At 38.0% G+C, this 27,262-nt stretch overlaps 2 protein-coding genes across 2 annotated transcripts in view; one reads left to right on the top strand and one right to left on the bottom strand.

Moving 5' to 3' along the window:
* Positions 1–6,229, top strand: part of LOC123867353 — a 34,406-nt gene extending 28,177 nt beyond the window's left edge. Inside the window, exons 5-10 of the mRNA XM_045909354.1 lie at positions 823–929; positions 1,648–1,812; positions 2,607–2,794; positions 4,196–4,337; positions 5,018–5,187; positions 5,255–6,229. Of these exons, the coding sequence (XP_045765310.1) occupies positions 823–929; positions 1,648–1,812; positions 2,607–2,794; positions 4,196–4,337; positions 5,018–5,187; positions 5,255–6,229 (1,747 nt within the window). The remainder of the gene's footprint in view (positions 1–822; positions 930–1,647; positions 1,813–2,606; positions 2,795–4,195; positions 4,338–5,017; positions 5,188–5,254) is intronic.
* Positions 6,230–6,262: 33 nt separating this feature from the next.
* Positions 6,263–27,262, bottom strand: part of LOC123877000 (protein Wnt-6) — a 45,654-nt gene continuing 24,654 nt past the window's right edge. Inside the window, exons 3-6 of the mRNA XM_045923518.1 lie at positions 8,354–8,460; positions 7,640–7,843; positions 7,116–7,256; positions 6,263–6,639 (exon numbers count right to left, since the gene is read on the bottom strand). Coding sequence (XP_045779474.1) covers positions 6,319–6,639; positions 7,116–7,256; positions 7,640–7,843; positions 8,354–8,460 — 773 coding nt within the window. The 3' untranslated portion in view covers positions 6,263–6,318. The remainder of the gene's footprint in view (positions 6,640–7,115; positions 7,257–7,639; positions 7,844–8,353; positions 8,461–27,262) is intronic.

Below are 27,262 nucleotides of genomic sequence, written 5' to 3'. Positions count from 1 at the left end.
CAAAGAGTACAATGATACTTCGAAGTTAAATTCTGTAGCATAAAATTTAAGGTTCATTTTTGTATGTTTAGTGACGTCGAAAGTGAAAAGTCGTTCAGTGTTGGTGGTCGCGGTTGCCCAGGGCATGTTCCCACGAGTATCTCGCGCAGGGGAAAATTTATGTTTATGAACGAAGAAATCTGTCATAAGAGATACGAATGGCGTGGCTGAATCTGAAATAGCGTAAATAATTTTTCACTCGCAAGGATTTCGCCTTGTACAATTTTTAATCTTCCCATGTGTTTGCAATAAAGTACTAACAATATTCATTTACTTTGCCTAATATCATCATTATCAACAACCCATCGCCAGCTCACTACTGAGTACGGGTGTCCTCTCAGAATAAGAAGGATTTGGCCAAGTGCGGATTGGTAGACTTCACACAACTTTATGAAGAACTCTCAGGTAGGTATGCAGGTAGGCTCATGATGTTTTCCTTCACGATCTTGAAAATCTACAGTGCATGTCCAAAATCAAACCTTCGACCCCACGACTAGGATGCCGACCGACTTCTTTACCAGTAGGCTCTCACCGCCGGAAACAATAAAACGCACTTTTTTTTCAGTACCTGCGGGACTAATTCTGCAAAATTCCTTCGCGACCTATTTCAGCTTAACATAATATCGACCTATAGGAAAAAAAGAGTAGGTACCTACCTACTTACTAAACTAAAAGAAGGAATCTATGTTAAACCAATTTACTATGGTTTGTTTATCGTATAAAAGTTATACATAATACGCAATATTATGTGCTTACTCAATTTCAGATATGGATTTTATGAAGCGAAATAAAATTTTCTTTTTATTCCTTCATTCATGCGATGTTAATGTGCGTTAGAGAAACGTGGGCAAAAGTTGTAGTTTCTTGTATTTTTATGTTTACTGTTAACGGTAAGTTAAACTATTTATTTACCTACAGACTGCGACCTTGCTCATTTAAATTTACTAAGAGGTGAACTCTGCCAGTAAGAACTCTTTCCAGTGAGAACTTTTTGATATTCCATCAAAAAGAAGTCTTTTTTTTTTCTTCGGGGGAGGAAAAAATCCCTACGGACTTCTGCCTGCTGGCAGGATGTGTCCGATTCGCACGGACTAAAATAACCTCCCCATGTCTGCAAAGGTGAGCACGGAACTGCGTGGCTTTACTTCATGCTGACCTCCTAAATCTCTATCTTCTTCTTTTCCTCTTTTTCTTTCTCTTTCCTGCGCATCATGATAGCCCTCAGCATTTGGCTATATCGTTGCCAGGCGTCTTCGCTGGACAGCATGCGCGCTATAAGATTTCGAGTATTCACGTTTCGAGTATTCGAGTATTCGGTGGTTACCCTCCGCGTGGTCGAGCCTAGTGCTTCTGCACTTAGGTCGGCACAACCAGGACATTCGAAGATTGTGTGTCTCGGGGTGTCTTCGTCTCCGCAAAAGTAGCAGTCGTCAGACAAAAAAGAAGTCTGCCTTTGTCCTGGTTACAAGCTATCTCTGTGCTAAATTTCGTCAAGTCCGATTCAGCAGTTCAGCATTGAGTCAGAGTTGAGTGAAAACGACTGTCTATTTTTGAATCAGTTACATTTGAACCAATGTTTAATGTCGTCAAATTACATGTGTTTTTCAGCGGCGATATTTGCTGAAACTTCACGAAGAAAATATGAACCAGAACCATTGTTATACTACAACACAAGATCAGAAGCAGGCTTTGATCTTAATCAGGAGGATATGACAAAGTTCCATATCTGGCCGACAGGGATCATACCGTATTACATCGATGATTTCTCATTTGGTAACAAGTTGATGTTATAAGATCATCATCATCATTCCATTACCTGTCCAATACTGAGCATGGCCATAGGTCTCCTCTCAGGATGAGCAGGCACAGTGCACCACGCTGGCCAAGTGCGAATTGGCAAACTTCACATACAAATTGAGAACATTATAGAATACTCCCAAAGATTTCCTCACAATGCTATCGTTCATCCAAAAAGCAAGTGATATTTGATAATTATAACTAAGTTGCGTTCCGCGCAACTTAGTCAATATAATTATTTATTTTTCAGACAACTTTAGTATGGTATTTTTAAATATCCAGCAAATGTGCAGGCTGGTTACCTGATGTTAATGACCGCCTCCATAAGCATTTTCTGCACCAAAAGAACCGCCAATAGGTAACCCGCTTTTCAGGAATTTATTGATCCGCCCTTTAAAATCTAGTAGGAGTAGGTACCATCGAAGGAAGTTAGTTGCACAAGTTGCATGGTGTAGGAAAAAGATATGGCACAAAGACTGATACCCGACTGGCGTGGGTGAAATTGCTTTCGATGGCGTGCGGTGCGGTGGTATTTCTACCAACCTGTATTTCTGATAGGGTCCAACGACTCCTCAAAACAAAGAAGAATAATAAAATCAATGAAAGACCTCATAAAGGCGGTAAAATACGGAAAGAGAGCTTACGTCTCAGCCGTGCTCTAGGCTTTCTAGCAAGCTGGTTAGTTTGGTATTGTCCTAATAGGGTATATTAGTCAGCTAAACGCAACTTGAAGATGTCTACTAGATTTTTACCTTCAATTTTAATTCCAGATAAAGTTTTACGTGACAGAATACGCATGTTCCTCGATGGAGTCAATAGGTTAACCGTTTTACGTTTCATGGAAATTCCGAAACCACCTGAAGATGATGAGACCAGATGGGTGCTTTTCCTTAACAGAAAGGGCTTGCTTGGTTGCGCTGATCATCCGTTCAAGCATTTTACTAACGAAGGAGTTCAGGTAAAGGAAATTGTCGTCGGCAGCATTTGACGCGCCGTTACAGTTGTTTTTTAATACAATTTAGCCCATGATTGCGTATTCACCTTTGGTCAGTTTAGCGACGATGCGGTCTAAGATAGAAACGGAATAACTTGAATAAAATTGTACAAGTCAGTTTTATTATCCCACTAGCTGATACCCACGACTTCGTCCGCTTGGATTTAGGTTTTTCAAAATCCCGTGGGAACTTTTTGATTTTTCGGGATAAAAAGTAGCCTATGTGCTAATTCAGAATATTATCTATCTCATTCCAAATTTCAGCCAAATTGGCTCAGTAGTTTTTGCGCGAAGGAGTAACAAACATACACACACACACACTCGCACACACACACGCACATACACACAAACTTTCGCCTTTATAATATTAGTGTGATACCCGTTAACTACTGGTTTCTACGCAATATGGCATCGTAATGAAGTGTTGAATCAACCTTCAAAGGCAAACATAGGGCATTTCAGCAGTTAGAAAGATCCGACTGCATCAGGTGCATTGTTTTTTTTTATTTATCCTCTGGCGCTCTCTGTAGTTTTCCCGGATCCAATGTTCCGGGAGGGACAAAATTATTTTTTAAATTGCAAGGGCAATTTAAAAAATAATTTTGAAATTGGCTCTCATTAGTCATTAGGTCTGGTGGAAAACTTTTATATGTGGCTAGTTACACTGCCGCCGACTAGAAATTTGTTTTAGATTAAGTATAGTCCATCATGGGACCAGGCCAAGGCGTGAGAGAAAATGCATCTTCTAGACAAGCGCATTCCAACCTAGACCTCATGATTGTTCTGTTCCTTAGGCATGATTGTCGTCAAGTGTACCTATGTCTATCTCACAACAAGATAAAGTTGAAAACTAAAACCCGACTGCGATCGTTTTAATAAACGCTGAAATATTAAAGTAAAACTATCGCTTGGTATATTTTAATATTGTAGTACATTTATATTTATGAGCTCAGAATTTTCTCATCTTTCATTTGACACCCCACTCAATACAATAGTAAAAAAAAAATTTGGAGACCCCCACTTTTTTTCATGATTTTTTTCGTATAAAATGTAGTCTATGTCACCCGGACCTTTACGACGAATCGAATGACATCTCATTAATCAAAATCGGCCCAGTAGTTTAAGCGCTACGGTGGAACACACAGAGTCTGGATACAAACATACACACCCACATACATACATACATAGACTGCTAAAATCATAACCCTTCCTTTTGGCTTTGCCGCAGTCCGGTAATAAAAAAGGTTAGATTGCAGTAATGGACTAACGACGACAACGTTTAAATACACTATAAAAGCATTTACCAATTTTTACGTATCGCTCATTACCAAGTAGATACAAATATAACTTTACTTTTCCTTAAAGAAGGTTGTGTTGGGCTACGATTGTATGAATTCGGATGAAAACTTAGCTGATATTGTGCTGTCTCTGGTCGGTGTACCTCCGCAACATAACGCTCCTGATCGAGATAAATACGTAGATATTATGAAAGAAAATATTTTAGCAGGTAAAGAAACATGATAATACTAAGATTATGTCCACGATTTCCTCCGCGCGGAGGTTTTTTAAAAATCCTAAGTGAACTTTTTTTTGGATTTTCTTGAGTGAAAAGTATTCTAAATCCATATGCCAAGAAGTAGCCTATGTATCTATATCCCTAGAGATTTAATTTAATTGGCGTAATATTCTGCTCCGGCTTCCAGTATTTACATAGATTCTACGATTATTATCATTCAGCACGTTCTAGCATCTAGGACCAGAAGTTAGATTGCGTTTATATCAAATGATATTACCATTGATTTAGATTAGTGCCACGATAAATTGATAATAATCTAAATTTTATTAGAAGTTTGAATCCTTAATTATATTTTCTTACCTACCTACCTCTCATTCTCAGTATTATATTCCTCGAGTCTTGAATCTTCAGGGTAAAGGGCTTTCTTGGGATGATAATGCGATAGTCTCCCAGGTCCATGACGATTCCTTAACACGACTTGACTGAGCACGATTTCGGCTAGGTTTTCACAATTACTAGTAGGTATTGTTAGATCCGGCCGGATAGGCCGATGAGTTGAAATGATGATTATTAGATGTTAGTTATAATAACTATGACCTTCTAAAGCTTCTAAACTTTATCTTTTATGTAATTTATCATTTTAGACCTAATATTTTATGTGCCTATTGCAGATAAACTACATTTATTTAATAAATTAAAGGACACAGAATGGCTGTTTCACAACCTGACATATGATTTTGAAAGCGCGGGGCACTACGGACCCTACAAGCATACTTCAAACGGAAAAGTTACAGTTCAACGAAAGCCACGTGATTATTATGTATGTCACACTCATGACCCTGTAAATATGTTTTTTTCTAATATTGCAAGGGTATATCTAAAACCACTACCATAACCACCCAATAAAGATCTATTATAAATTGCAGCCAGCTCCCATACCTACAGAAAAAGGGTTTAGTTCGCAAGATATTTTGAAAATTGCAATGATTTATAACTATATCTTAAGAAACCATGAAACCCCAGTTCCTGAGTGTAGTAAACTCTTTGCGCCAGGTAGCGAACTGGTTCCTATCCAACACAACAAGAATCTTGATATAAAGCCCAGGAAAAAGCCTAGCCAGTATATGGGTGAATCAGAAAAAGAGCAAATCTCTGATAAAGAAGAAAATCATAATGAAGAAGTGAATAATGACGATAAGACGATATCTGATGACAATGATAGGAAAGACATTGCAGAAGTTTATAATGAAAGTGAAATGGAAAAAAATGATAGTAAGAATAATGACAGCGAAAATGTAGAAACTGAAAAAGAGTTTGATTCAAGTGATAAAACGAATGATGACAGTATAAATCAATACAATAATGAAGACGCTAATCGTCCTGAGGATGATAATGGTGAAGAAAGAGATTATGATGTAATTAGTAGTGAAGGAAATAAAAATAAACTAAATGCAAATAATGAACTTAAAAATGACGATGAAGATAATAGTAAAGAAAAAATAGATTATGATGTTAGTAAAAACACAAAGAAACTGAATGCATATGAGAGTGATGATAATTATAAAAAACTAAATAATCATTACAGTCATAGTAATAAAACAGAAAGTGATCACGACGCAAGTAAAAGTGAAGGAAAAAACAATAACACTAAAAAGGAGAAAAATAGTAATGAAATAAGTGACAAAGAAGGTAAACAATCTAGCGAAAATAATGAGTATACTGAAAATATTACGACATACGATGATATAGTAAATACCACACGTTTCTACAATCGCAAGCCTTTAAAACATAGAATTGTTAATCCTAAGAAAAAAAAACTACTAGGGCAATCCGACTACGAAACAGGTGACGAAGGAAAAAACAAGTATATTCACGAGTTTTAACAATTGAAACAAGAAATAAAAGAAATATGTAAAATTGTTTAAAAAAATACTTTAATTAAATTTTAACCACGTAATTATTGTCTATCACATTAAAGGCACGTTTGTATGTCTCGCTTCACATAACATGTTTTGCAAATGACTTCGCAACACCACTTAAACTGACAATTGCAATTTTCAGCCTCCTTGATAGATGTTTGTAAATAACCTCTTCTACAGCAGAGTTGATCGCAACTGTCAGTTCCTGCAGAGCTTATATTGCACTGGCGTCCTTCAGTACCAAGTGATCCAGTCTTCATGTTAGGAGTGCAGAAATCAGGCGACTCTTCTGAGTATATTATATCTTTCTTCCCTGGTCGTTTAATATTAGGACTTTCAGGCATAAAACTATCGCCGTCGTTACTTGAGATCACCTGTGAAATGAAAACCTCATTTAAGTGTTTGTGTGACTCCATCTATTGCTACATCGTGTGAAGCAAAATGTAATACTATATAGATTTAACACTCAAGTCTGAATTGCTTATTAAAATTATTTATATCCCACTAGAAGTACAAAATATGGTGAAGGGATCACTGAAATGAATGAAGAACTACCAGGATTTCAGGCCCTACCGATGAACAAATTTTGATTTCTGCAGAACTCTTGCAGGAAATCCATAAATTGAAATTCTTGAGTCTCAAAATTGAAAGGTATTAAGAGTCATTAGTAATTTACGAGTATATCATATCACAGAGGGAAGTTGATGAGTGGCAAAACCAAGAATAGGTTTTATGGGGCAGACCAAGAAAAAAGTTGGGGTTGGATCATACGTGTACAGTGAATTGATAGAGATAGCCAGATGTAGACATTGAGAAGAGCTCAGCTCTTAAATTATTCTCTCAGTCTTACCTTAGCAGCACCTTCAAATTTGTCTCTCAGACGTTCCCCAACTTCTCTAAAGGTGGGCATTCTCCACCAACAAGTCCGAAGAGTGCAGGAGCCTGACAGCCCGTGGCATTTACACTCCACTTTCATATTATTTCTAATTGCCTGTAAAAAAAATAGTAGCTCAATATTTCAGCAAGTCCACGTATCATTTTGCCGATGATATAACGTCTCTTAGTATTTTATCATCATCAACATTTTTATTTAGATGCATATAGAAGAGGAGAAGCGGAAAAAGCGGAAGAGGAAGTTTAGGGACCGAGTTGGTTGCCACGCTGTCGAAAAAGCCTTTGTCTGGCAATAGACATTCAAGGGGTGGATCAACAAATTCCTGAAAGGCGGTTTGTCTGGTGCTGCAAATGTTCATGGGTAGTGGTTCACTTGACCTCAGGTAACCCGCCTGCTAGTTTGCTCGCTATTTTTGTTAAAAAAAAGACAAGCAGGCTTGTAATAGACAAAATTTACTGAAGTTCAAAATTTTTACTGACCAACCTCCCAGCGTTGTGATTATGCAGCTTTATCAGGGTTTTGATGTCACTCCTCTTCCTGTATCTACTGTCCATGAACTCCCTGGACTTCTGCAGGCCGAAGCGGACGTTGTCGCTGCAGCCGCCCCATTGCCACTGGTCTGTCTGCGCTGGAGACGGGGGCTGGGGCACTTGCGTTCTCCCGCGGCGAGGTTTCGGTACGCCCTGATGGAAGGATGTAATAATTAATTGGTTTGTTTAACTGAAAGCGGTGACACTCTAGTGATTAAGAGGTCAGCCTCCTATTTTGGATTGCAGATGAGATCTTGCAGCAGCGGTTCAAATAATAGTAGCCTGCTAGTTATCCTGTTCAGGATTCTGTGGAGGCTGACCTGTACTCGGTGCACCAGATATGCGCATCGTTTGAGCATGGCTTCTAAGACGCAGTCTATATGTATATTGGGCGTCAGCAAACACCCCTGGTGCGCTACGGACACATAGCAGTTCCATCAAAGCCCTAAAAGCATTATTATATTGCATGAGAAAGGTGCTGTACCTATGCCTATTGGCACCGGTACAGTAACACTTTTGTCACAGGTATACACGCAAGTATAAAGATGGTTGCAAGCAAGAAGCTACTCCCCCAGACACTCGTACAAACCTGCGGGCAATCATATTCGCTCTTACAACCAATTTAACCTTATTTTACCACAGTAAGAAAAGTTCTGGACCTACCTTTTCACACGAGCATTCCAGTAGCGAGCCCGCGGTACACGCCCTGGTGATGGCGTATGTGACACCGGCCGCGGTGATCGCATTCACGAACCCTGTTTCCCTTGTATCTGAAACAAATGCCTGTATTTACACAAACATACATCCAAACGCCATCCAACCACCATCATCACCATCGAAGGGTCAGGGACAGGTGTAAATAGGAAATAATGGAGGAGGCTTTTCCACCACTGGTGGCTTTTACATTGAAATGAAAATAAATTAAATACATTCAATTAAACTCAGACACTTTTGCCTATCTGAATTTTTAATTCCTAATAAGTACAAGTGTATTTAAAGAAGAACTTTGGTGTCGAAAAATAGATTAGTAGCTGAAGACATTAAAAGGTCGAAAAATTAATAAAATATATAGAAATCCGTATTTCAGGTTTTCAGTGTTTCTCTGAAATCAGCAACCCATCGAATCGATGAAATACTGCTAATCCAACTAAACATACATCGACATGCAACTGAACGTAACGTGTTACGTGCTTGTTTATCCTTTAGAGCGCAGTAAAACTAACTAAAGTTACGTAATTTTACATTATACATATCCAGCCACCCGATTCGTCACAGCGGGCTAGGGCCCAAAGAAACGAAAGCCTGAAGCATAAAGCACCGACACAATGCGGAGTGAAGCTGTTGACCCAAAAATCAATATTCACACGGCCGCAGTAATAAACAACTATGGGCTTTACGAATCGAAGGCTGCATCCATAAAACATCTTAGCGTGAAACATGGTCCCGTAGAATGGCGAGCTTTTCTGCGTACGCACGGGACTATTATTTATCTCGATGAAGATTCTGATCATAAATTTGGTTTACGTATTTTTTAAACACCTGTCTTTAGTCCGTAGCATACTACAGGCAGCAGAAGCAGGCGACGTGTCGCCGTGATACTACTGTTTTATATTTATTAGATAGGAAATGCATTCCGAACCAGGGTGGTAGACGCATTTGACGATTCCAAAAGTACTTGTAAAAGTTTAAAATTGAATAAAAAATATTTTTATTTATTTATTTTATTTGTTGCTTTGAAATACCTTCCAGACCAACGATATGTCACTAGTCGGCTGCGAACTTGTACCTTAAGCTATTTCCACATCACATGCTGCAGGAACCAGAGCATAGCTAAACTACAGAATAAGGCAAAAAGACATGAGGGAGATAACCAAAGTCGATGGTCAGGCGATATCAGGGAAAGCGCCATTCTGTACTATTATTACACTGGTTCATATGTGTGACGGTAGAACTCCATACAAGAAGATCATTATTTTTCTACCACTAGATTTCTCGTCAAGATTCACAGACATGCGATAAGGCCGCCAAATTGTACTAATATTTTTGTTGCGTAATGTTTTACTTGTGTTTCTTTTTATGATGGGGTATAGTAAAATATATTTCAATTCAATTTTCAGTTCAATTCATGGGGAACCGACTGGTTGTAGTTTGTTGTTGCTCGCCTAAGTTAAAGTCAGTGTGTACTCTTAAAGCCTGGCTATAACAATTAATGGTGGGTGAAACTGATGTTGGAATATTCAGATGGCATGAATAATGTGAAAATTGTTGTGCCCATCTACTGAATGAGCCTCGGACACCGGCTAAAACTGCTTACACATCTATGAGCACGAGCCTTAGAATTTTATTTTTTAGCTCAGTGCAACCCCCTAGTACGTGTTGTCATATATCGAACGCTTTCGTAGTTTTGGTAAGTTACGCTATGTTTCAGTGACAGTTCACACTACGTTTCAGTGAAAATTCCTGCTATTTCCCCAGCTCCAATTTTCTTATATCCACTCATCTTTTATTTCAATAGAAACAAATAGCTATAGGATAATAAGCTGATTTCAAAGTCGTAGATTTTGTATCACAGATTTTTAACTCATAAAATTTTCATTCGATAGTATGATTGCCTGCCACCAAAGCCGAGTAGAGGGGAGCGGAGTCGGGATGTATTAAGAAGACCAATCAGATTACTAATACGTCACGTGATAATTTAAACACTTCATCTTTGTCACGATGTAAAAAAAAAATTATTTCTCAAAAATCTGATCTGTTAACTGAACACATTTCCACTCCCCTCCACTTCAGTGGACTGGCATTGTTTACTCCATTCTTTTTAAAACTCAAGACAGGTTGGCGCTTGACGATAAATGTGCCTTGTAAAATTAAGGTTGAGGTCCAGATGCTTAGCTTAGTGCGTTTGCCTAGAAGTCTGAATTCTTTCTTCCCTTGAAGCCACTTCTGTCGTACGTGACATGAAACACGGACGCCCGAAGAAAGTTCCAATTCCTTGCAGTTCCTTAACTAGGGGTTGCTAAACAGGGGCCCCGGTCATAAATTCCTGAGTGCTTGAAATAAAGTATGTCATCAGTTTGCAGCGAATCTAAGAAATGCGGTCCGTACGGCGCTTGCTGGTAGATGTGCGATCAGCAAGTATGAAATCAGTTTGGGTCGATGACTTCATATTATCGAGCTGCAATGGTTGAGTTTAGATTGGTTTTATAGATTTTTTTCCATGCGTAGCTAAATTAATTGTGGATTTTATTAAACTACATAATAATAAACGCTTGATGATCGAAGGTGATGTTATTTAAGTTTTATTGAGGCGTATTTGGATGAATATTAAAGAAAATTTAATGTCTTTCGTGATTTTGAGTGGTCTGTAAGGTTCGGGTAATTTTAACATGAACATTAAAACAGTTAAATTAAAAAGAGGGCATTTTCTTTTCAAGCATGAAGAATAGTCAGGTACTTAAGTGGAAAAGAATATGCTTACTTATAATTATTCGATGCTTTCTAGATCTTATTCCATATCTAACTTTTATTAATGAAATCCGAATATTTTATCATAAGTAACGTCAGAACTGATGTTCATGATCGTGTCAGAAGTACCTAATTTTGAAATGAAAGCCGTGAGGTGTAATAATTAATCGATCCCAATAAATCCGTCCCGCAGTTTTCGTCCCGCATAGGGGTTAAATCATCTTCGTGATAGTAGCGGGGCATTCATTAAGTTCAGATTAGATAACAGCAGCTTACGCAATGCGGTGCAGCTGACAACAGATCGGCATCGGCGCGCCTATCGATCCCATGCTAATTGGGCTCGTATACCGAAGAGCGAAGCTGTATCGTCCCCGCATACCGCCACCGCCGCGCCGCCACCCGTCCAAAGAGATACAGCGAAATTTATTGCACAAACAATTTATATAATTGACGTGCGACAAAAAAGCGAGAGTGCACAACTGCACACCCATCCGACTCAAAATTCAGCCGGTAATTACATCACGTCAGCGTTGTCGACGGCGAATTTCATGAGTATTTTTATCAGACAGATTAAATTTCGCCGGACATAGCTGGGGATATGTCTCGGATGGAATTATGAGAGGAATGTCAATTTCGAGATATTTTCGCTAGTCGTTTAGCGGGCGATAGGGAAAAAAGCGCCGTCGCCGACGCGGGAGGAGGACGGCAGGACGCGGCATGGGAACAGGTCCGCCCCGCGTGCTGCTGCGCCGCGCCGTCGATAGGACAGCGCGCCGCGACACTCCGCCGTCATTATAAATCCGAGGCGGTGAGCTCAGAGCGGAGCATTCCTCGCGCTCCGGCCGCGTTATGCGCTGTAATTATCGCAAAACGCGGCCCCGACTCGCAAATATGTCGTTGGGAACGAGGGACATGACATTCTCATCACCAAACGTTCCCGTTTTTCTAGCGTCTCCAATCTCGAAATATGCCCCGTAACGAGCCACTCCCACGACGTCCATCGAGCTTTATATTTGGGTCTTCGCGACGGCGGTTTTTGTGAGCGGCCGGAATGTCGGTATTCGTGTCCACTTGAATAATTCAGCGAAATTGTCAATCAATCAATAAAACCAATGGATCAAATCGATTCACACTCGTAGATTGTATAGCTTCCATAACGCGTCGCGCGTTTTTGCCGTGTCAAAATACTTGCGAGTCGTTCCGCCATTCACAGCCAGTCAATCAGAAGCACGTGCTGGGCGACTGTCTCATGAAAATGCTGTTTGTTCTTTTCTTGGATTGGATAATTGATAACTAGTTCCGTCGCGTGGAGCGCCTCCTGCGCCCGTGGTAGGTGGTAACCTTGGGACCGGTTCTTGCAGGAAATGCTCGTCGAAAGGGTATAAATAAGATACAAGGGTACTCGAACAAAGAAATAAAGTAGAAATGTCGCGCTTGTGGAGCAACTTTTCAAGATTCGATTCAGGAATTGTATCTAGAGATAAGTTGCTGGTATTGAATGCAGTAGGCTTGTAAAATTATAAATCATTTGTTTTAAATTATTATAAAACCTAGGGCGATTAGATAAAATCTTGATAAAAGTATAAATATTTTATATTTTTATAACCGACAATAGCCGGCTGTCAATACTGAACGTCACGTTCGGATGGAGTATGGGTGGAATCTTGATGGAATATTTTGTCCGCTTTTGTTAATCAGTAACAGATGTAAGCCACTCGATAAGAACAGTATAATTGAATAAAAAATGATCTACAAGCCAGCTAAGAAAAAATGACATACATTTATACAACATGGACCTACTTATTGAACCCTAAATAGGAACCCTGGTCTGCGGTCTGCAAATGCTATTTTTATGACCATAATTATTGTTAAACGGTATCAAGGTGAAACCCAAACATATATGAATCACAAATAATTACCCCTAATAAACTGTTTCCAATGTTTTAATGATTGTAGTCGAAGGGCTAGTGGGAAATTTTGAGTAAGTACCTATTTAAAAAGCCAACACTTAATTGTAGGTATTCAATATAGTGAAAAGTTATACTTGAAAAGTTGAAATTGGAACTTACAATAGTGACTTTATCTTACCTAATAATATGGCGAATAATACTGTTAGTAAATTAAAATGTGATGTTCGCTACGCGTGTGCAATAGTCTTGTTCTTGTGCGGTTTATGTCCAGCTACTTTCTGATGACTTAATGGCGTTAGTCCATCTAGTGGGTGATGGGTCTATCAATATCGCACATAAAGGTGAGGGCTCGCCAATCCAAAAGTTTGGTACCCCAACATAAATATCTAAGTCTTTCGAGCTTTCTCCCCTACCCTTTGTCACTTCAGCTTTCTAAGCCTACACTCAAGGGGAGAAGGTTCATTCTTATTCAACTTTTCTCAAGTAGGTCCTCAAAAATTCCCGCCTGATCTTAAGCTATTGTATTTTGTAGCCAATTACAACATTAATCAATAGTGTTGGGGACATAAATTATATCGATATAAGCGTGCAAATGCCTCGGATGTCAAATTGATAACGCGCGAGATCATCTAGAGACCATATGTGAAATCGCCGAGAATTTGCAATTTTAATTTTATTTGTAACGTCGGTGTACAAAGCACAAGAGATAGCGTGAGAAACGAGACAGTGTACAGCTGAGATCTATAGAGCTATGCTCGTACTTAGGACAGAATCAAAATCAGAATCAAATGAGACAGATTTATCTAGATAGATATAAATATAATAGATAGATCTAAATCTGTCTCTATTTAACTCTATCTTAATTTTTAATGATACAAGACTATCATCATTTTGTTTTGTGAGCTTTAAAAAAAATCATTTTAATAAAAACAGACGTACAAAGTAAGAACGACAGCGAAAATGATTTCAAAGTTATCAAAAGTACCTACTTTGAAAAAAGGTACAAGTTACAATCGGTAACTATAAAATAAACTGTACAAGGTACAACCTGTAGCGGCAATCAGTATCAATATTTTGAACCAATTGGTCGCCCATCATCATCATCAGCCTGTGAACGTCGACTGTTGGACATGAGCCTTCCCTAAAGAGGAGGAGGAGGAGGACCACACCCGGTCCTCAGCCTTCCTCATCCAGCCACTTCCCGGGAGCCTTTTTATACCGTCGGTTCATCATGTTGGGGGGCCTCCACCACTACGCTTGCTTACTACGCGGTCTCCACTCAAGGACTTTCCGGCTCCAACGGCCATCGCCTCTACGACAGGCATAGCCTGCCCACTGCCACTTCAGCTTGCTAATAGTTTGGGCTACGTCAGTGACCTTGGGTCTCCTGCGGATCTCCTCATTTCGGAAACCCCTCAGGAAAACTCTCTCCATAGCTCGCTAAGCGACTTTTAAAAAAAATTTAGCCATGCTAATACTTTGAATTTGTGTTGTGTTTATGGCTTGTCCTGCAATTTAAACGCAATCCTTTCACCTTTCTTATGATTTTAAAAAATATATATATATATAATAAGTTTTATGCGTATGACTTCAGGCTGGATGCCCACTAGCTAATTTGAGCGATATTTCTAGCAATTAAGCTTTTATCAACGGACTGAAGGGTAGCTCGTGCATCCTAAAGCATCTAAGAACCGTTAGACGCAATGGTTGCTAGAAAAGAATAAGGATAGACTCTCATTAGTTTCAGAAACTACCCGTAAAATTGACCAAAGCGTAGTTTCAACTTTCAAGAGATGACAAACCTATAAAAGAACTGTATAATTTCAAACACTGCTTTTGTTGCTTATTATGAGCAAGTCCTTAACATAATGTACCACATGACATTTCGAACCGGACGTACGCTAGAAACTGATAAACTGAGCCCGCCCCGATACCGATCGGTCGTCTGTGCCGACTTTAAATTAACCGTTCACGCAGTGCCCGTAGGAATTTTAGATTTGATACGCGACACTGGCCTGCCCTTTGCAGTTTACTGTTATTTAATCTGCAGGATGCAGTGCAGTGCAGGTGTTAATTTGCTTTTGTTGTTTTTTATTCTAGATTTTAAATAATGGGGCTATTTTCGTGAGGGTTCTGGGGGTTTGGAGCTGGAAGTAAGCTTAATCTGGCCGACCCTGATGGCGGAGTTTGCTTGACCCAGGGCTGTAGTGCTTTGATGATGATGACGATTTTCATAGCTCTATTAATACATACGTACCGGTATTCTACGGGATACCTATATTTTGGAGTGTGTGCCCAGGGACTTTTTCCCCTGTTTCCTCCTTTATCTTTCTACTATCGTCAAGATCTGCAGCACCCGTACGTACTTTGGTGAAATTCTACGAACATGTACGAAACGATTTGCTTCTTTGTTACTTAATCGAACCACTAGGATATGGAACGCCGTTCCGGCATCGGTTTTGCTTTCCCTACACTTTTAATATCATTACCATCAAGAGCTGCATGCCCGGGATCGAACCCTCGACCTCCCCAATAGCAGGCCGTTTGTTTCCGTATGTAGTAATCAAAATTCCACGGTTATTACATACGAAGCGATTCGCTTCATCATTTCTAATTCGAACCGCTAGGACATGGAACGTCTTCCCGGCATCAGTTTTCATTCCTCTCCACTGTTAATACAATTAGGTACATTCAAGTCAATAGTGAATAAGTATCTAGGTTAGCGAGCTTCATCGTATGGTTATTCTATTTTTATCCTGTTTGGACTTATTTATTTTATTTCCATGTCTGAGTTTCAATCCTTTTTAGTAGGTACGTACCTACCTAAGTTTTATTTATTTCTTGTCTAATCTAATGTATTGCAGAAAGTGAATTGGATTGCGATTAGCTGACATGTACAATGATGATTCTATATTTTCTAACTATGTATCTGTCAATTTTTATATGATGCCCTGAGAAGCCAACATTGTTACGTAGGTATGAATAAGTAAAAGTTTTTTTGACCACAAGGCTACAGATTCCGTTGGAATAAGATATTTATAAGAGATAAATAATAATTATTATCTATTCGCGCTAATAAAGTTCACAATGTGGTTATAAAATAACTCACACAAGTGCCCCGAGCGAATTCTTCCACGTAACATCTTCATACTGCTCTAGAGGAGCCGAGAAACATGGGATGTGATGTTTCCTAGCCGAGCCATGTCAAGTATCGTGTGACCGTCTGGACCCGTTGTCATAAAACTGTATGCCATTCTGCCACCACGGTTGGTACGAGCACGGCTCATAAAAACGACCCTGTTCACTTTATTGCTACCCTTCACGCGACCATAGATTAATAAGATGTTTACAGATCTGCAAGAAATGAATACTTGAGATGACAAACAATTTTATTTTGATAAGGGTTAGTAATACTATGTCAGTAAAGACACCTTCGAAAGTCAGGCTTTGTTTTAGACCACATCTGAAATAAATCATAAAAATATTCACTTTATTGGTATCCTTGATAAGATATCAACATAATCTGCTTTAAACTTCTCTATCTAATCTAACGTCTCAAAAAGCTTTGATTTTTATTTTCTTATGAAAATTTAATGCAGGGTTGCTACAGGTGCGTATATACACGGGACTAAAAGAAGATATATTGAGTTAATTCTACCCTCAAGAAACCTCAAACGAGAATTATTAATATTACAGTCAGGTTACTGGTTTTCACATATAAAGTATGATAAAATAGCTCAATAAACTAACAGAGCAGCTTGATAAAACGCTCGCAATAAATAGCAGGACAGTGAAAGATTCTAAAAGGAAAAGCAATTATGCAGCGAGATACGGTGGACAGCTATTATAAGGATCAGCTCAATACACGCACAATACATCGAGTTGTCACCGTGACCGCAACGGAATGTTTAAACGAACGCGAGCATTTTATCTCATCTGATTAATTCAAATATTTAGCGCAATAAATAGCGGGGTGAGTGGGGGTGGACGGTCGTAACACTGTCGCGGCTGTCCGCTGTCCGGCGCATGCGGCTCGCGAGCAATTGCGTCAGTGTCACTGTCAAGCTGACAGCGCGCGGCCATTGTGGCGCTGGATATACGAGCGACGCGCGGTCACAACCGTGCACCTGATTTATCGATGTCCCGCGCAGCCCCGGCCGACGGGGCCCGCTGTCGCCACCCGAATAAAGTGCATTCTCACGCTACTGAACGCACGCGAACGCTCCCGCTCCCGTATTCTACCCATATTTAAATCGAGCGATCGTTTCTCATTCTTTTCCCCCAGATATTTTACGTCGGGTAATACGATACGACACTGTCCGGCTCTTTCTGCAGTTTTCGCGTTCCTTTTGCCCCTCGGCCCGCTATTGTTCACTTGTCAATTTCTTTAGCTAATGCGAGTAAACGTCTCATTATGCGGTGCGGTGCGTCCGCGACGCGCATTGCATGTTGTGACAGCAGCCACCCACCGGAAGGCCGTGCGTCATTCAGCGCACAAAACGCGCTTTATTCAACCTACGGTGGTTAATTTGAATGGATTGTGCCCATTTAATGGGAATAATTAGCCCTGTTATGTGTACGGGACGACGATGTCTCATGTCACATCTCCGCTAGACTGAGATGCGGTCAACGTTTGCTTTCTTAGTCTGCGTAGCAGGTTGCGTGTGCAGCAACAGTGTTGCATCACAGGTTACACAAACTACTATGAAAATAGTATCAAAAAACCTTTTAATAGCCTTAAAGTAAAGGCAAAATTAATGATCCGTAGATTTATTTTATCGAGAAAGAATGTCGGTGACACGCGCCCGTAGGTACAGCTGTCAGTAATTTTAAAATTAAAAACCGCAAACGGCCTGCGTCAGAAACAATTAACTTAATAATGTTCTAAAGCGGGAATCAAAGGCTTTATTCTCTTTAAAAGTAAGTATGCAGTAAAAACTGATTGCTGTGTCACAGCCTACTTTAGCGTAGTGCGGGTATTTCTTTAATTTGGCGTTGGCAGTGACAATGACAAGTGCGGATCGTCGCGACTCGCGCGCGCCTGTCACCGTGACGGACAGACCGACGGCTGTCGCCGAGGAAACAATAAAAAACCGTCAAGTGCGAGTCGGACTCGCGCACGAAAGGTTCCGTACCGTCGTACAAAATACAACACTACCTATGTACTTTTATCTTTTTTGATTTGCATGTCGGCCATTTTGAAATTCGCCATCTAGGTTTTTTATTATTTACCTACTGCCATAGCGGCAAAAGAAATACACAGTGTGAAAATTTCAACTCTACCTATTACGGCTCATGAGACCTGCTGGTACGGATCCCTAAAAAGTGGAGTAACTTCAGATTAACCTAAAGAATGAGAGATGATTGTAAGTTTTTTGAAGTGGTTTCTTTATTATTTTTATCAAAGATAGTATAAAATTTTAGATAGGCAAAGCTCATTATTTTAAAAAGTGAAGACAAATTCGTACGCTTGTGTGAGTGACGCATACGCTAGCGACACACTCTATATGGATAGATATTGACGCGGAATTTATGCACCTTTTGACTTCTACGTGCATGCTTCAAAAATAGCGGCGATTTAGCAGGGTTGATTTTAAATAGCACTTGTAATTCCTGTGTGACTATTGCTTTAAGATTTCTCTAGTCTAAATTTCATCATCATTCCACCGACGGGGCCACTACTGAAGACAGGTTTCCTCTCTGAAGGAGAAGGGTTTAGGCTACCACGCTGGTCAATATTATTAGTGTGGATTGGCGGACTTCACACATCTTTGAGAATATTATGAAGAACGGCATGCAGGTTTCCTCACGATGTTTTCCTTCACCGTTAGTGACAAACGCACATACCTAACTCCGAAAAGTTAGATGTGTGTCTATAGTCTCAATTTATGCCAAAGTAATCCAAAATCAATTATATACCTACCTAAGTATTTAGGTACTTATGTAATGATAAAAAAAATATATAAATACATGCTCATTGAAGGATTTCTTTTTATTTCCATCGCCCAGTACGAACAATTTGACATCGAAAGCAGGACTTGCTAACGCCCCATAGAAAACCATACAGCTGACTATTCCAAGAGAGAGATACCTACCTATATGTTACAAGTGTGGGAATTAAGAAGACAAACAATCTTGCGCATTTTCTGCAAGATGTGAGATATCGTCGCGTACCTACCTACCTTTATCGATTTATCCTGTAACATCGATTTGGAATTAATCCATGTCTTTTTACTATCTAAACAATTCAAGCAAATGTTTGTATCGACACCTTTAAAACTATATTGGAGAAAAAGATTCAATGTATTTGCTTAGCTTTATTCGTAAACCGCGAGATTTTCTTTTAAGTTTGTTCGTCTTTACATGGGCTCTACATATAATGAATGATATAACGAAAATGCCTTTGAAGTCTTAATTTTAAACAACAATAATAATACTTAGTACTTAACGAGTACTTAAATGAACAAATTAATGTGAGCTAAACTTAGCAGCTCCATCGTCCATAACGTAACTTTAACCTGACCTCCACTAAAACATCGCCTCGTCCCGATTATTGCCATTAACATATCTCGAAACGTATTAAGATGTACTTAAATTCTGAGTATCGTAAGTACTCCGGCCGACTATCAATATTGAATTTACGAGTACTTCCACTATCGGAGGCTGGATGCGAGCGAACATAAGAGTGAACTGATTAGATACAACCCAAACCAAAACACTCCCCGGATATTACACTATAATTAAGAACATTTACGTGTTTGGGGCGCCAAATTTATCGAGTTTTTTGTCGATATGAAGCTATCCGTGGATATTTATGTGCGGAGCTTCGGGTACGTGTGAGGTCCGAATGGTGCAGTAGTCCGGTTATCGTTTGGTAATCTTTACGAGCCCCCGCTGACTCCTTCGGCGACCTGTCGACACTTAATGGCTCTCCCAGATTAGTACAACCTAGGGATGGGTACAACTTTACTAACCGACTCATAAAGATCCGACTGACAGCCAAAATTTAAAATAATTGTTATCGATCTTATCTGTAATTTGTCGATACGTTGCTTAGCAAAATTGTCGTTTGTCAAAAATTGAATGTTTTTTTGGCAAATAACAATATTGCTAAATAACCTATCGTCAGATTAGAGATACCTATTAAATTGCAAGTGCAATTCAGCTCACACAGCGTTGCGGCCTAAAATTTAACAAACGCCTCCCTTTCTAGCGCGTAAACTCTTGCCCACAGATTTTGGAGTTCTGTGCTCTTGTCTCTTTGCTCTATCTTTAATGAGGTAGGTAAGTCCTACGCCAGAGCCGTCGAAGGCGCCGTCTCAGGTCACTTGACCAAATGAGCTCAAACTGCGGGGTGATTCAGTAATTCAGTATCTAAACCTGAATGAAAGCCACCGAGCTTATTTTTTAATCCATTGAAGGTTTTCTATGAAAATATATTTTTATATCACCCTGTGAAACAGCAATGTAGACCTAACCTACCAACCTGGGTGTCTATCGTTCAATGTTAGAAGACACTGAGTTAGAGAATCACCTAGCTGGCCACACCTTGGGCTCAAATTTGACTTCAATAAGCAACGCGTGGCACATCCCTATACAGACCTCTATATTTTGGGAGTCCGTGTTTGTGGCTTTGTTTATAGCTTAATTAGGCTGTTTTGTTTAAGTGGGAATTGGTACCCGGCCGGTCTAGGCAGATAAGGTGTCGAGGTATTTACGATTTGATATCGTGGTGCTGACTTTGATTTCGGAGTTTCGGTGTCTTCGTTTTGTTGTGATCAGGTTTTATGAGTATGCCTCTGAAACTAGAAGCCTTAAAGGTTAATTTATCTGTTTTCATGTGAGAATGGTTTTGTGTGGACCTACATAAACTAACTGAGCCGCCCCAGCTTTGCTGAGATGTAATTTTGAAAACTTCTTAGTAGGAGCATAGAGAGAAATAATTCTTAAGTGTAAGGACCCAGCGGTTTATAATACTTCTTTATTTTGATAAATTGTCAGTCAGTCAGTTTTATGTACCTACTCGTATTATAACTATTACGATATTGAGTTTAACTATCCTAATAAGATATATTTCATGTGTCTATTAGGCTGTAAAAGTTTATTTATTAGTTTATCAATTAAATTAAGTATTACATTTTTTACTAAATTAAAAAAAATACTAAAATTTTACTAAATTTTGAATTCACGCTTGTTAGAAAAGTTTGTGTTACGCTTATTAAAATGATTAATTTGGCCTATGCATTGTTCGAAATTGTCCACTACGCATGAAGTACGCATACAGTAATGAATTTCATAATAATTTAAATCCCTTATAAAAATATTTAATCCCTCAAAAATAAAGAAGACCAAAGATATAAACGTCTCAGAACACGTCGACATTATAAGCGAGATTATATTACATTTATTAATATCCAAGAGCTCATTAACTGTAACATTACGTCCACCGGTCATTGGACAGTAAGTATAGGTATATGATAAGGCAATTTAAATAAAAATGATCTCCTTTTTCATTGATAAAGATTTGACACGGAAAAAACAACGAATCGAGGAATGCGGGGACTTACTAATGAAAGGGACCAATTAACGATGATTATTTTTTTCTCATGACTAATGTGATACAGCGTGTTTCCGAATAAATTTTACGGGCATTTAGTTTGTGGGAAGAATAATTATATAATAACCAATTAACAAAATTATAAAAAAGGAATTTGTTGTGATTTTATTAATTTTGAATAATAGTTATGCTAATTCAGTCGTACACGAATCGCTTAGTTAGGTTTACTTAATAAAGTGTTTTTTCTAAAAGTAGTGCTTTCTTGTCACATTGTTCCTTGAAGAATAGGATAAGTACTTAGATAGAATAATTTAATTTAGTTTTAAGTTAAGGTTAGAGATTTGTGGATTGTGGACAATTTTCTGTCATCATTCTTATAAATCTTATGGGTAATAGAGTTGTAAGATAGTATATGGCAAAAATAAATTTAAAAATTGGACTATAGTAGTTAGATGTATAGTAGATAGATTGTTTTCTACTAAAAATCGCTATAAAAATATATAAACGATAACGTAAAAGCTGTTAAAACTGTTAAAACACCACCTGACTCTAAAAACTTGACATTTGGCATTAGGGTTTCTCAAATACATATATTAAAAATGTAGGTAGGTACTAATAGATTTTGAAAACGGATAGGTACATGCTGACGTACGCAAATATTCGTAACAGACTTTTTAAGATAAATTATATTAAAATAGCCAAAATATTGAAAAAAATACAAAAACACCCTGTACTCGACACTTTTTCTTGTCACCAAGTGATAAAAATCCGGGACTAATTCAGGCTGCCGAGAGCACCACCCATAGCCGCCTCACATCAATTTATGTGCTTTTAGCCTAATTTGTTGCCTTAACCCGTATTAACCTCCCACGCATCTGCCATCTTTGTTTAGCGACTGCTATTAATTACATATCCCTTCATAAATTAAACTTTATGTCCGATCAATATTTGGTGAGCTACCTAGTTAATCTGCAGTAAACATTGTGTAAGCAAATAGCATTGTTGTTACAATGATTTTATAGGTGCTACGGTAGAGATAAGTTACGTTCTTACATGACGTATAAAATTCGTTCTAACTGACGAGTGCGTCACAAGATAGGTACAAAACGCACTAGGTAGATTAGAAAAGATGGATCTTTACGAAAGTGATCTAAATTTTTCGTCGCGTAGCCATAGGTAAGTAAGTACCTACATGTAACAATAATCTACTTTTTTTTTATATACCTAATATTTTTTAAATACATCATCGGGCCTTACAACTAACAGGTAGATAAGGCATTATGCACAATCCCTATCGTTCACCGAAAGCATTGTTTTGGTGATTGTAATATCAAATTACGAACACAGCATAATATCTGCAGATATTAATTGACAAGTACTTTTTTCAAAATACGAAAAAAGTCAATACAATATTTTCAAAATATCATTTTCAACAACTCGGATATGTTGTTTATGTGTATGACGGTACACCACAAACAAATGCTACTTACCATACGCTACCATAGATATTTTTTATATATATACTTATACCTACCTTCATAGATCAACGTGATCGGAGACACTTCCGAACTTAAGGATTCTTCAAGGCTGCTTCAGCTTTGTTCAGTTCCATCGACAGAAATTAATTCTAGTATCGACTATTCTCACAAATTAGTCGATACTAGAATTAATTTCTTAAATTGGACCCTTTCAAGTAAAGATTTTTATATAAACCTGTGAGGATGATACTGCCATTGTCGCAATTAAAATACCATAAGCCTACGTTGTGGTATTAATTTACAAATTGCGAAAAACCAAATTAAATTTGAATTTCGCGGTCAGGCTCGTCTCATGCCCCTTAAAGCTGAGTCCGCAGTCAAGCACGAACCGGTTATCGATTAAAAAAAATTACCACCACGCCACCCTACACTTTCGTCTCTTAATTATCACTTAATTTTTTAAATCCATACATCGATATTTTTATTGTGTCAACGATATCTCCCGCCGGACCCTAATCCAGGATTAGGATGGAACCGTGGTGATAATGTCATTAGTCTTCTTTCACGCAAAGTTTGAGATTGAGTGGCTCTTATCGAATAGATAAAGGGGTAATTAACTTTTCGTACATTTATATTATTACTGACATACGTAGACTTATGAGTTATGACGCGGCATCGTAGAGGGGGGTTATTGGTACATAGCTGATACCTACTCGTATATTTACTAACCCCCGACCCAAAAAGAGGGGTGTTATAAGTTTGACGTGTGTATCTGTGTATCTGTCTGTGGCATCGTAGCTCCTAAACTAATGAACCAATGTTAATTTAGGTTTTTTTGTTTGAAAGGTGGCTTGATCGAAAGTGTTCTTAGCTATAATCCAAGAAAATCGGGACATCATCATTATCAGCTTTTTTCTTATTATTATTATAACCTTCACTTGTTGGGGTTGTAAAATTTTTTTAATTCACACTTGTAATAATTATAATGTTTGATATTATTTTTAATGACAGCATCTTTGGTGATGCTTCAAGCCTCGATGTTTAGTCCTTGTGTGAAAATTCGATCACTAGATTTTTGAAAGGGTCTCATAGAGTCACTTTTTAGTGACCTTTCATAAAATTGGAAAAACGCCTTTTACTTTACGCTCACGAACTCTAACGATACGATAAGTACTCTACGAAACTATAGAATTGTATGTATCTACCTAGTACCTACCTACTCAGGAACCGTGACATAAACGTTGAAGTAAATCTATAACTTTGTATTGCAATAAGGATGACCTAATATCGTTATTTCACAACTCACTGATCGTGATTACAGGTTCTCTATCATGAAAACTTACACATTTATGAAATGGATTTTAAGTTGAAAATTCTACCAAAAAAAAAAAAACAAGAGGCATCCCTTGTAGGTATTACAGAAGAAAACAATTAATCTTTCAAAAAATTATCGAAACAATATAATTATGCAGCGATTAAGTTAAGCGATGCTCATCCCCAGTGACTCGCTAATCTTGTTTGGCCATAATTAATTTCAAAAACGAAAACCAAAACGATCAAATTAAGCTATCTTTTTGAGCGATAAAGCAGTTAATTATGCATTTTACATTAGCAAAATGGCTCCCAATATCCCTAAGAGTAATAAAAAAACCCGCGCTGACATTTAAATCGCAATATAATTTTACCTGCTAAGGTACCAACACTATGATTCAGGCATTTTATAAAATGGCTTAGGTTTAGTTATTATATTATTAATTAAATAGGTAGGTACCTATTTGTTGATTTTGTTATCGACTCTCATTCGCATGGCCATCAATGATTTCTATAGACTGGTACTTAATGGGCCACTGTGGCCACGCCATATTTTGAAGCATTCTTGTAGACGTCATATTTTTACGCAAACGCACCTGTACCGAATTACTCGTAGGAACTATTATTTATTCTGAGGTTTTATCACAGCATGTAGCTATGTTAAATCACACACACGAATTTGTCTTCACTCTTTACAATAAGTAAGCAAATAAATAATTTGATTTGATTTGATTCAAACAGACTGTACATACATAGTGCGCAGATTTTATAGATACTATATTATGTAGAGATGACAGAGTGTTAAGTTATAGTTAAAGATTACAAATTGTTTTTAATCGGGATGAAAGCACACAACCACGATATAAAAATATTCAATCGAAAAAACTACAAACTCATCTCTAAAATGGACGAATTAAAATAAACGACCGGGCGCATAAAATCAACTCTTGTGGCCTAATCGAATTAGGCACTGATACTTATCTGTGCGATTTAACACATTTTGCATTCTTTTGTCCAGCGCTAATAAACCTGCAGGTAGCAAAACTCTGACCGTTGATTTTTTTTATCGATATTTAAGTATGTGTTTTAGGATAACATACCTACATGCCTAAAGGTAAAATTTTGAATCTACGAAAACAAAATTTAAATAAAATACAGTTTTAAAAACTAAATCAACCCGCTTTATATACTTTATAGATACTATGGCAACAGAAATTGACAATAAGTGAGTATTATGTGTATGCAATAAGTATGAAAATTTACCACGTCATGCTCCACTGAAGACCGGCGCTAGTTGATTGAGTGATGTGTGGTGAGGTGATGTGTATAGGATCACATTAATTCATTTGTTTAAACTTTAAACAGATTGAAATTAATTTATTAAACAATATTTAGTTTTATTCACTACTTCATACTATTTTTTGCGTGAACAATAAAATAAGTTTTGTTTGCATTTAAAACTGATATTTCATAATTATATACAAATAATGATACATAATTAAGTAGATTCTGGTCCAAGTAAACTTCGAATTATTTATTTAAACGTATCTTATTTTAGAAAAGATTTGAATATGTAAAGAATATAAACACAGGTGATACTAAAAAATATTTTATTATTATTTTAGAACGATAAAGTCATTTGTGAAACGTAGTTTTATAATACCTTTAAGTTTTAATGAACTCATCGCGTTTCGATAACTCCATTCAAATCTCTGGTAACGATAAATTTTTCAACATAATAAATCTGTGTTAAAACCGTGTGATTCAGTTTTATGGGAGGGGTAATAAAATCATAAAATTAGGTACATAATTTAAAGAACTGGGCATCCAAAGCGCGATAGTATAGATAGTAACGACAGATACTCTATGATTTATTTATAATTTTTATGATAGTATCATACCTGCACTTGCTCGGAAAAGCAATGTATAAAACAATATATTTGACTTTGACTGAACCACTTCAAGAAGTTTCTAAACAATTAAAAAATTGTCGCCAGTGCCTTTTCAGATATTTACTTACTAATAATTTTAATCAGTACTAAGCGACTGTTAATGTCTCATAATCGTCATCACTGAAAGTTACAGGGGCAGGTTTTCATTTCATACAGTAGCCTGTAAAGATGAAAAATGCGACAGAAGCTGCACAACATTTACTGTCAAAAATTTGCACAAGTCAGCTATCATTTTCCTGTCATTGCCAATTTTTGCAAGTTTTAAAGTACAAACAAACCTTGCAGAAGTTAACATTGAGTGTCAATGACAATTGACTTCTGCAAGTTTTACTGCAGCAGCAGTAACTGAATACGTACATGAATCACACACACTGCAGAGACTGCAGAGCACAAAGAAAGCAGCAGTGCGTCTGTTTTTTGTGTCAATATTTTTAGGAGTCGCCTTGGCCACGTTATCTTCACGCGTTGCGTTTGCCCAAGCCTTCAGCTTGATGGGACGTGCGAGACGGTATCTCAATTCAGAGGTGTAAGGTCGGCTTAATGTTCTCAGCATATTTTTAAGCCTGAGAAATAAAGTCTACAAGATGGTACCTACTACTTTATGTAAAATGATAAATGATATTTACATGTCTATGTTAGAATGTAGGCATTTACAAGAAAATTCTTTGTAATTATTATATTATGACAAGATGGTAATAGCCTAGTATTAAAACGTCAGCCTCCTATATAGTGGTCGGCGTGCGGTTCGATCCCGGGTACGCTACTCTAACTTTTCCGACTAAGTATATAAGTACATGAGTCGCGACGGACTGCTGTGCTGCAAGTGATGAAGTTCGATCTATCACGAGCAGTATCAAACTACCCGCTTTCTTGTTCTTTTTGTTAGAACTTCACGAGCG

Source organism: Maniola jurtina, chromosome 1, assembly GCF_905333055.1.
Source record: "Maniola jurtina chromosome 1, ilManJurt1.1, whole genome shotgun sequence".
In the NCBI taxonomy this organism is placed as follows: Eukaryota; Metazoa; Arthropoda; class Insecta; order Lepidoptera; family Nymphalidae; genus Maniola; species Maniola jurtina.
The sequence above is the reverse complement of the archived record's forward strand: the minus strand, read 5'-3'. Positions and strand labels throughout refer to the sequence as shown.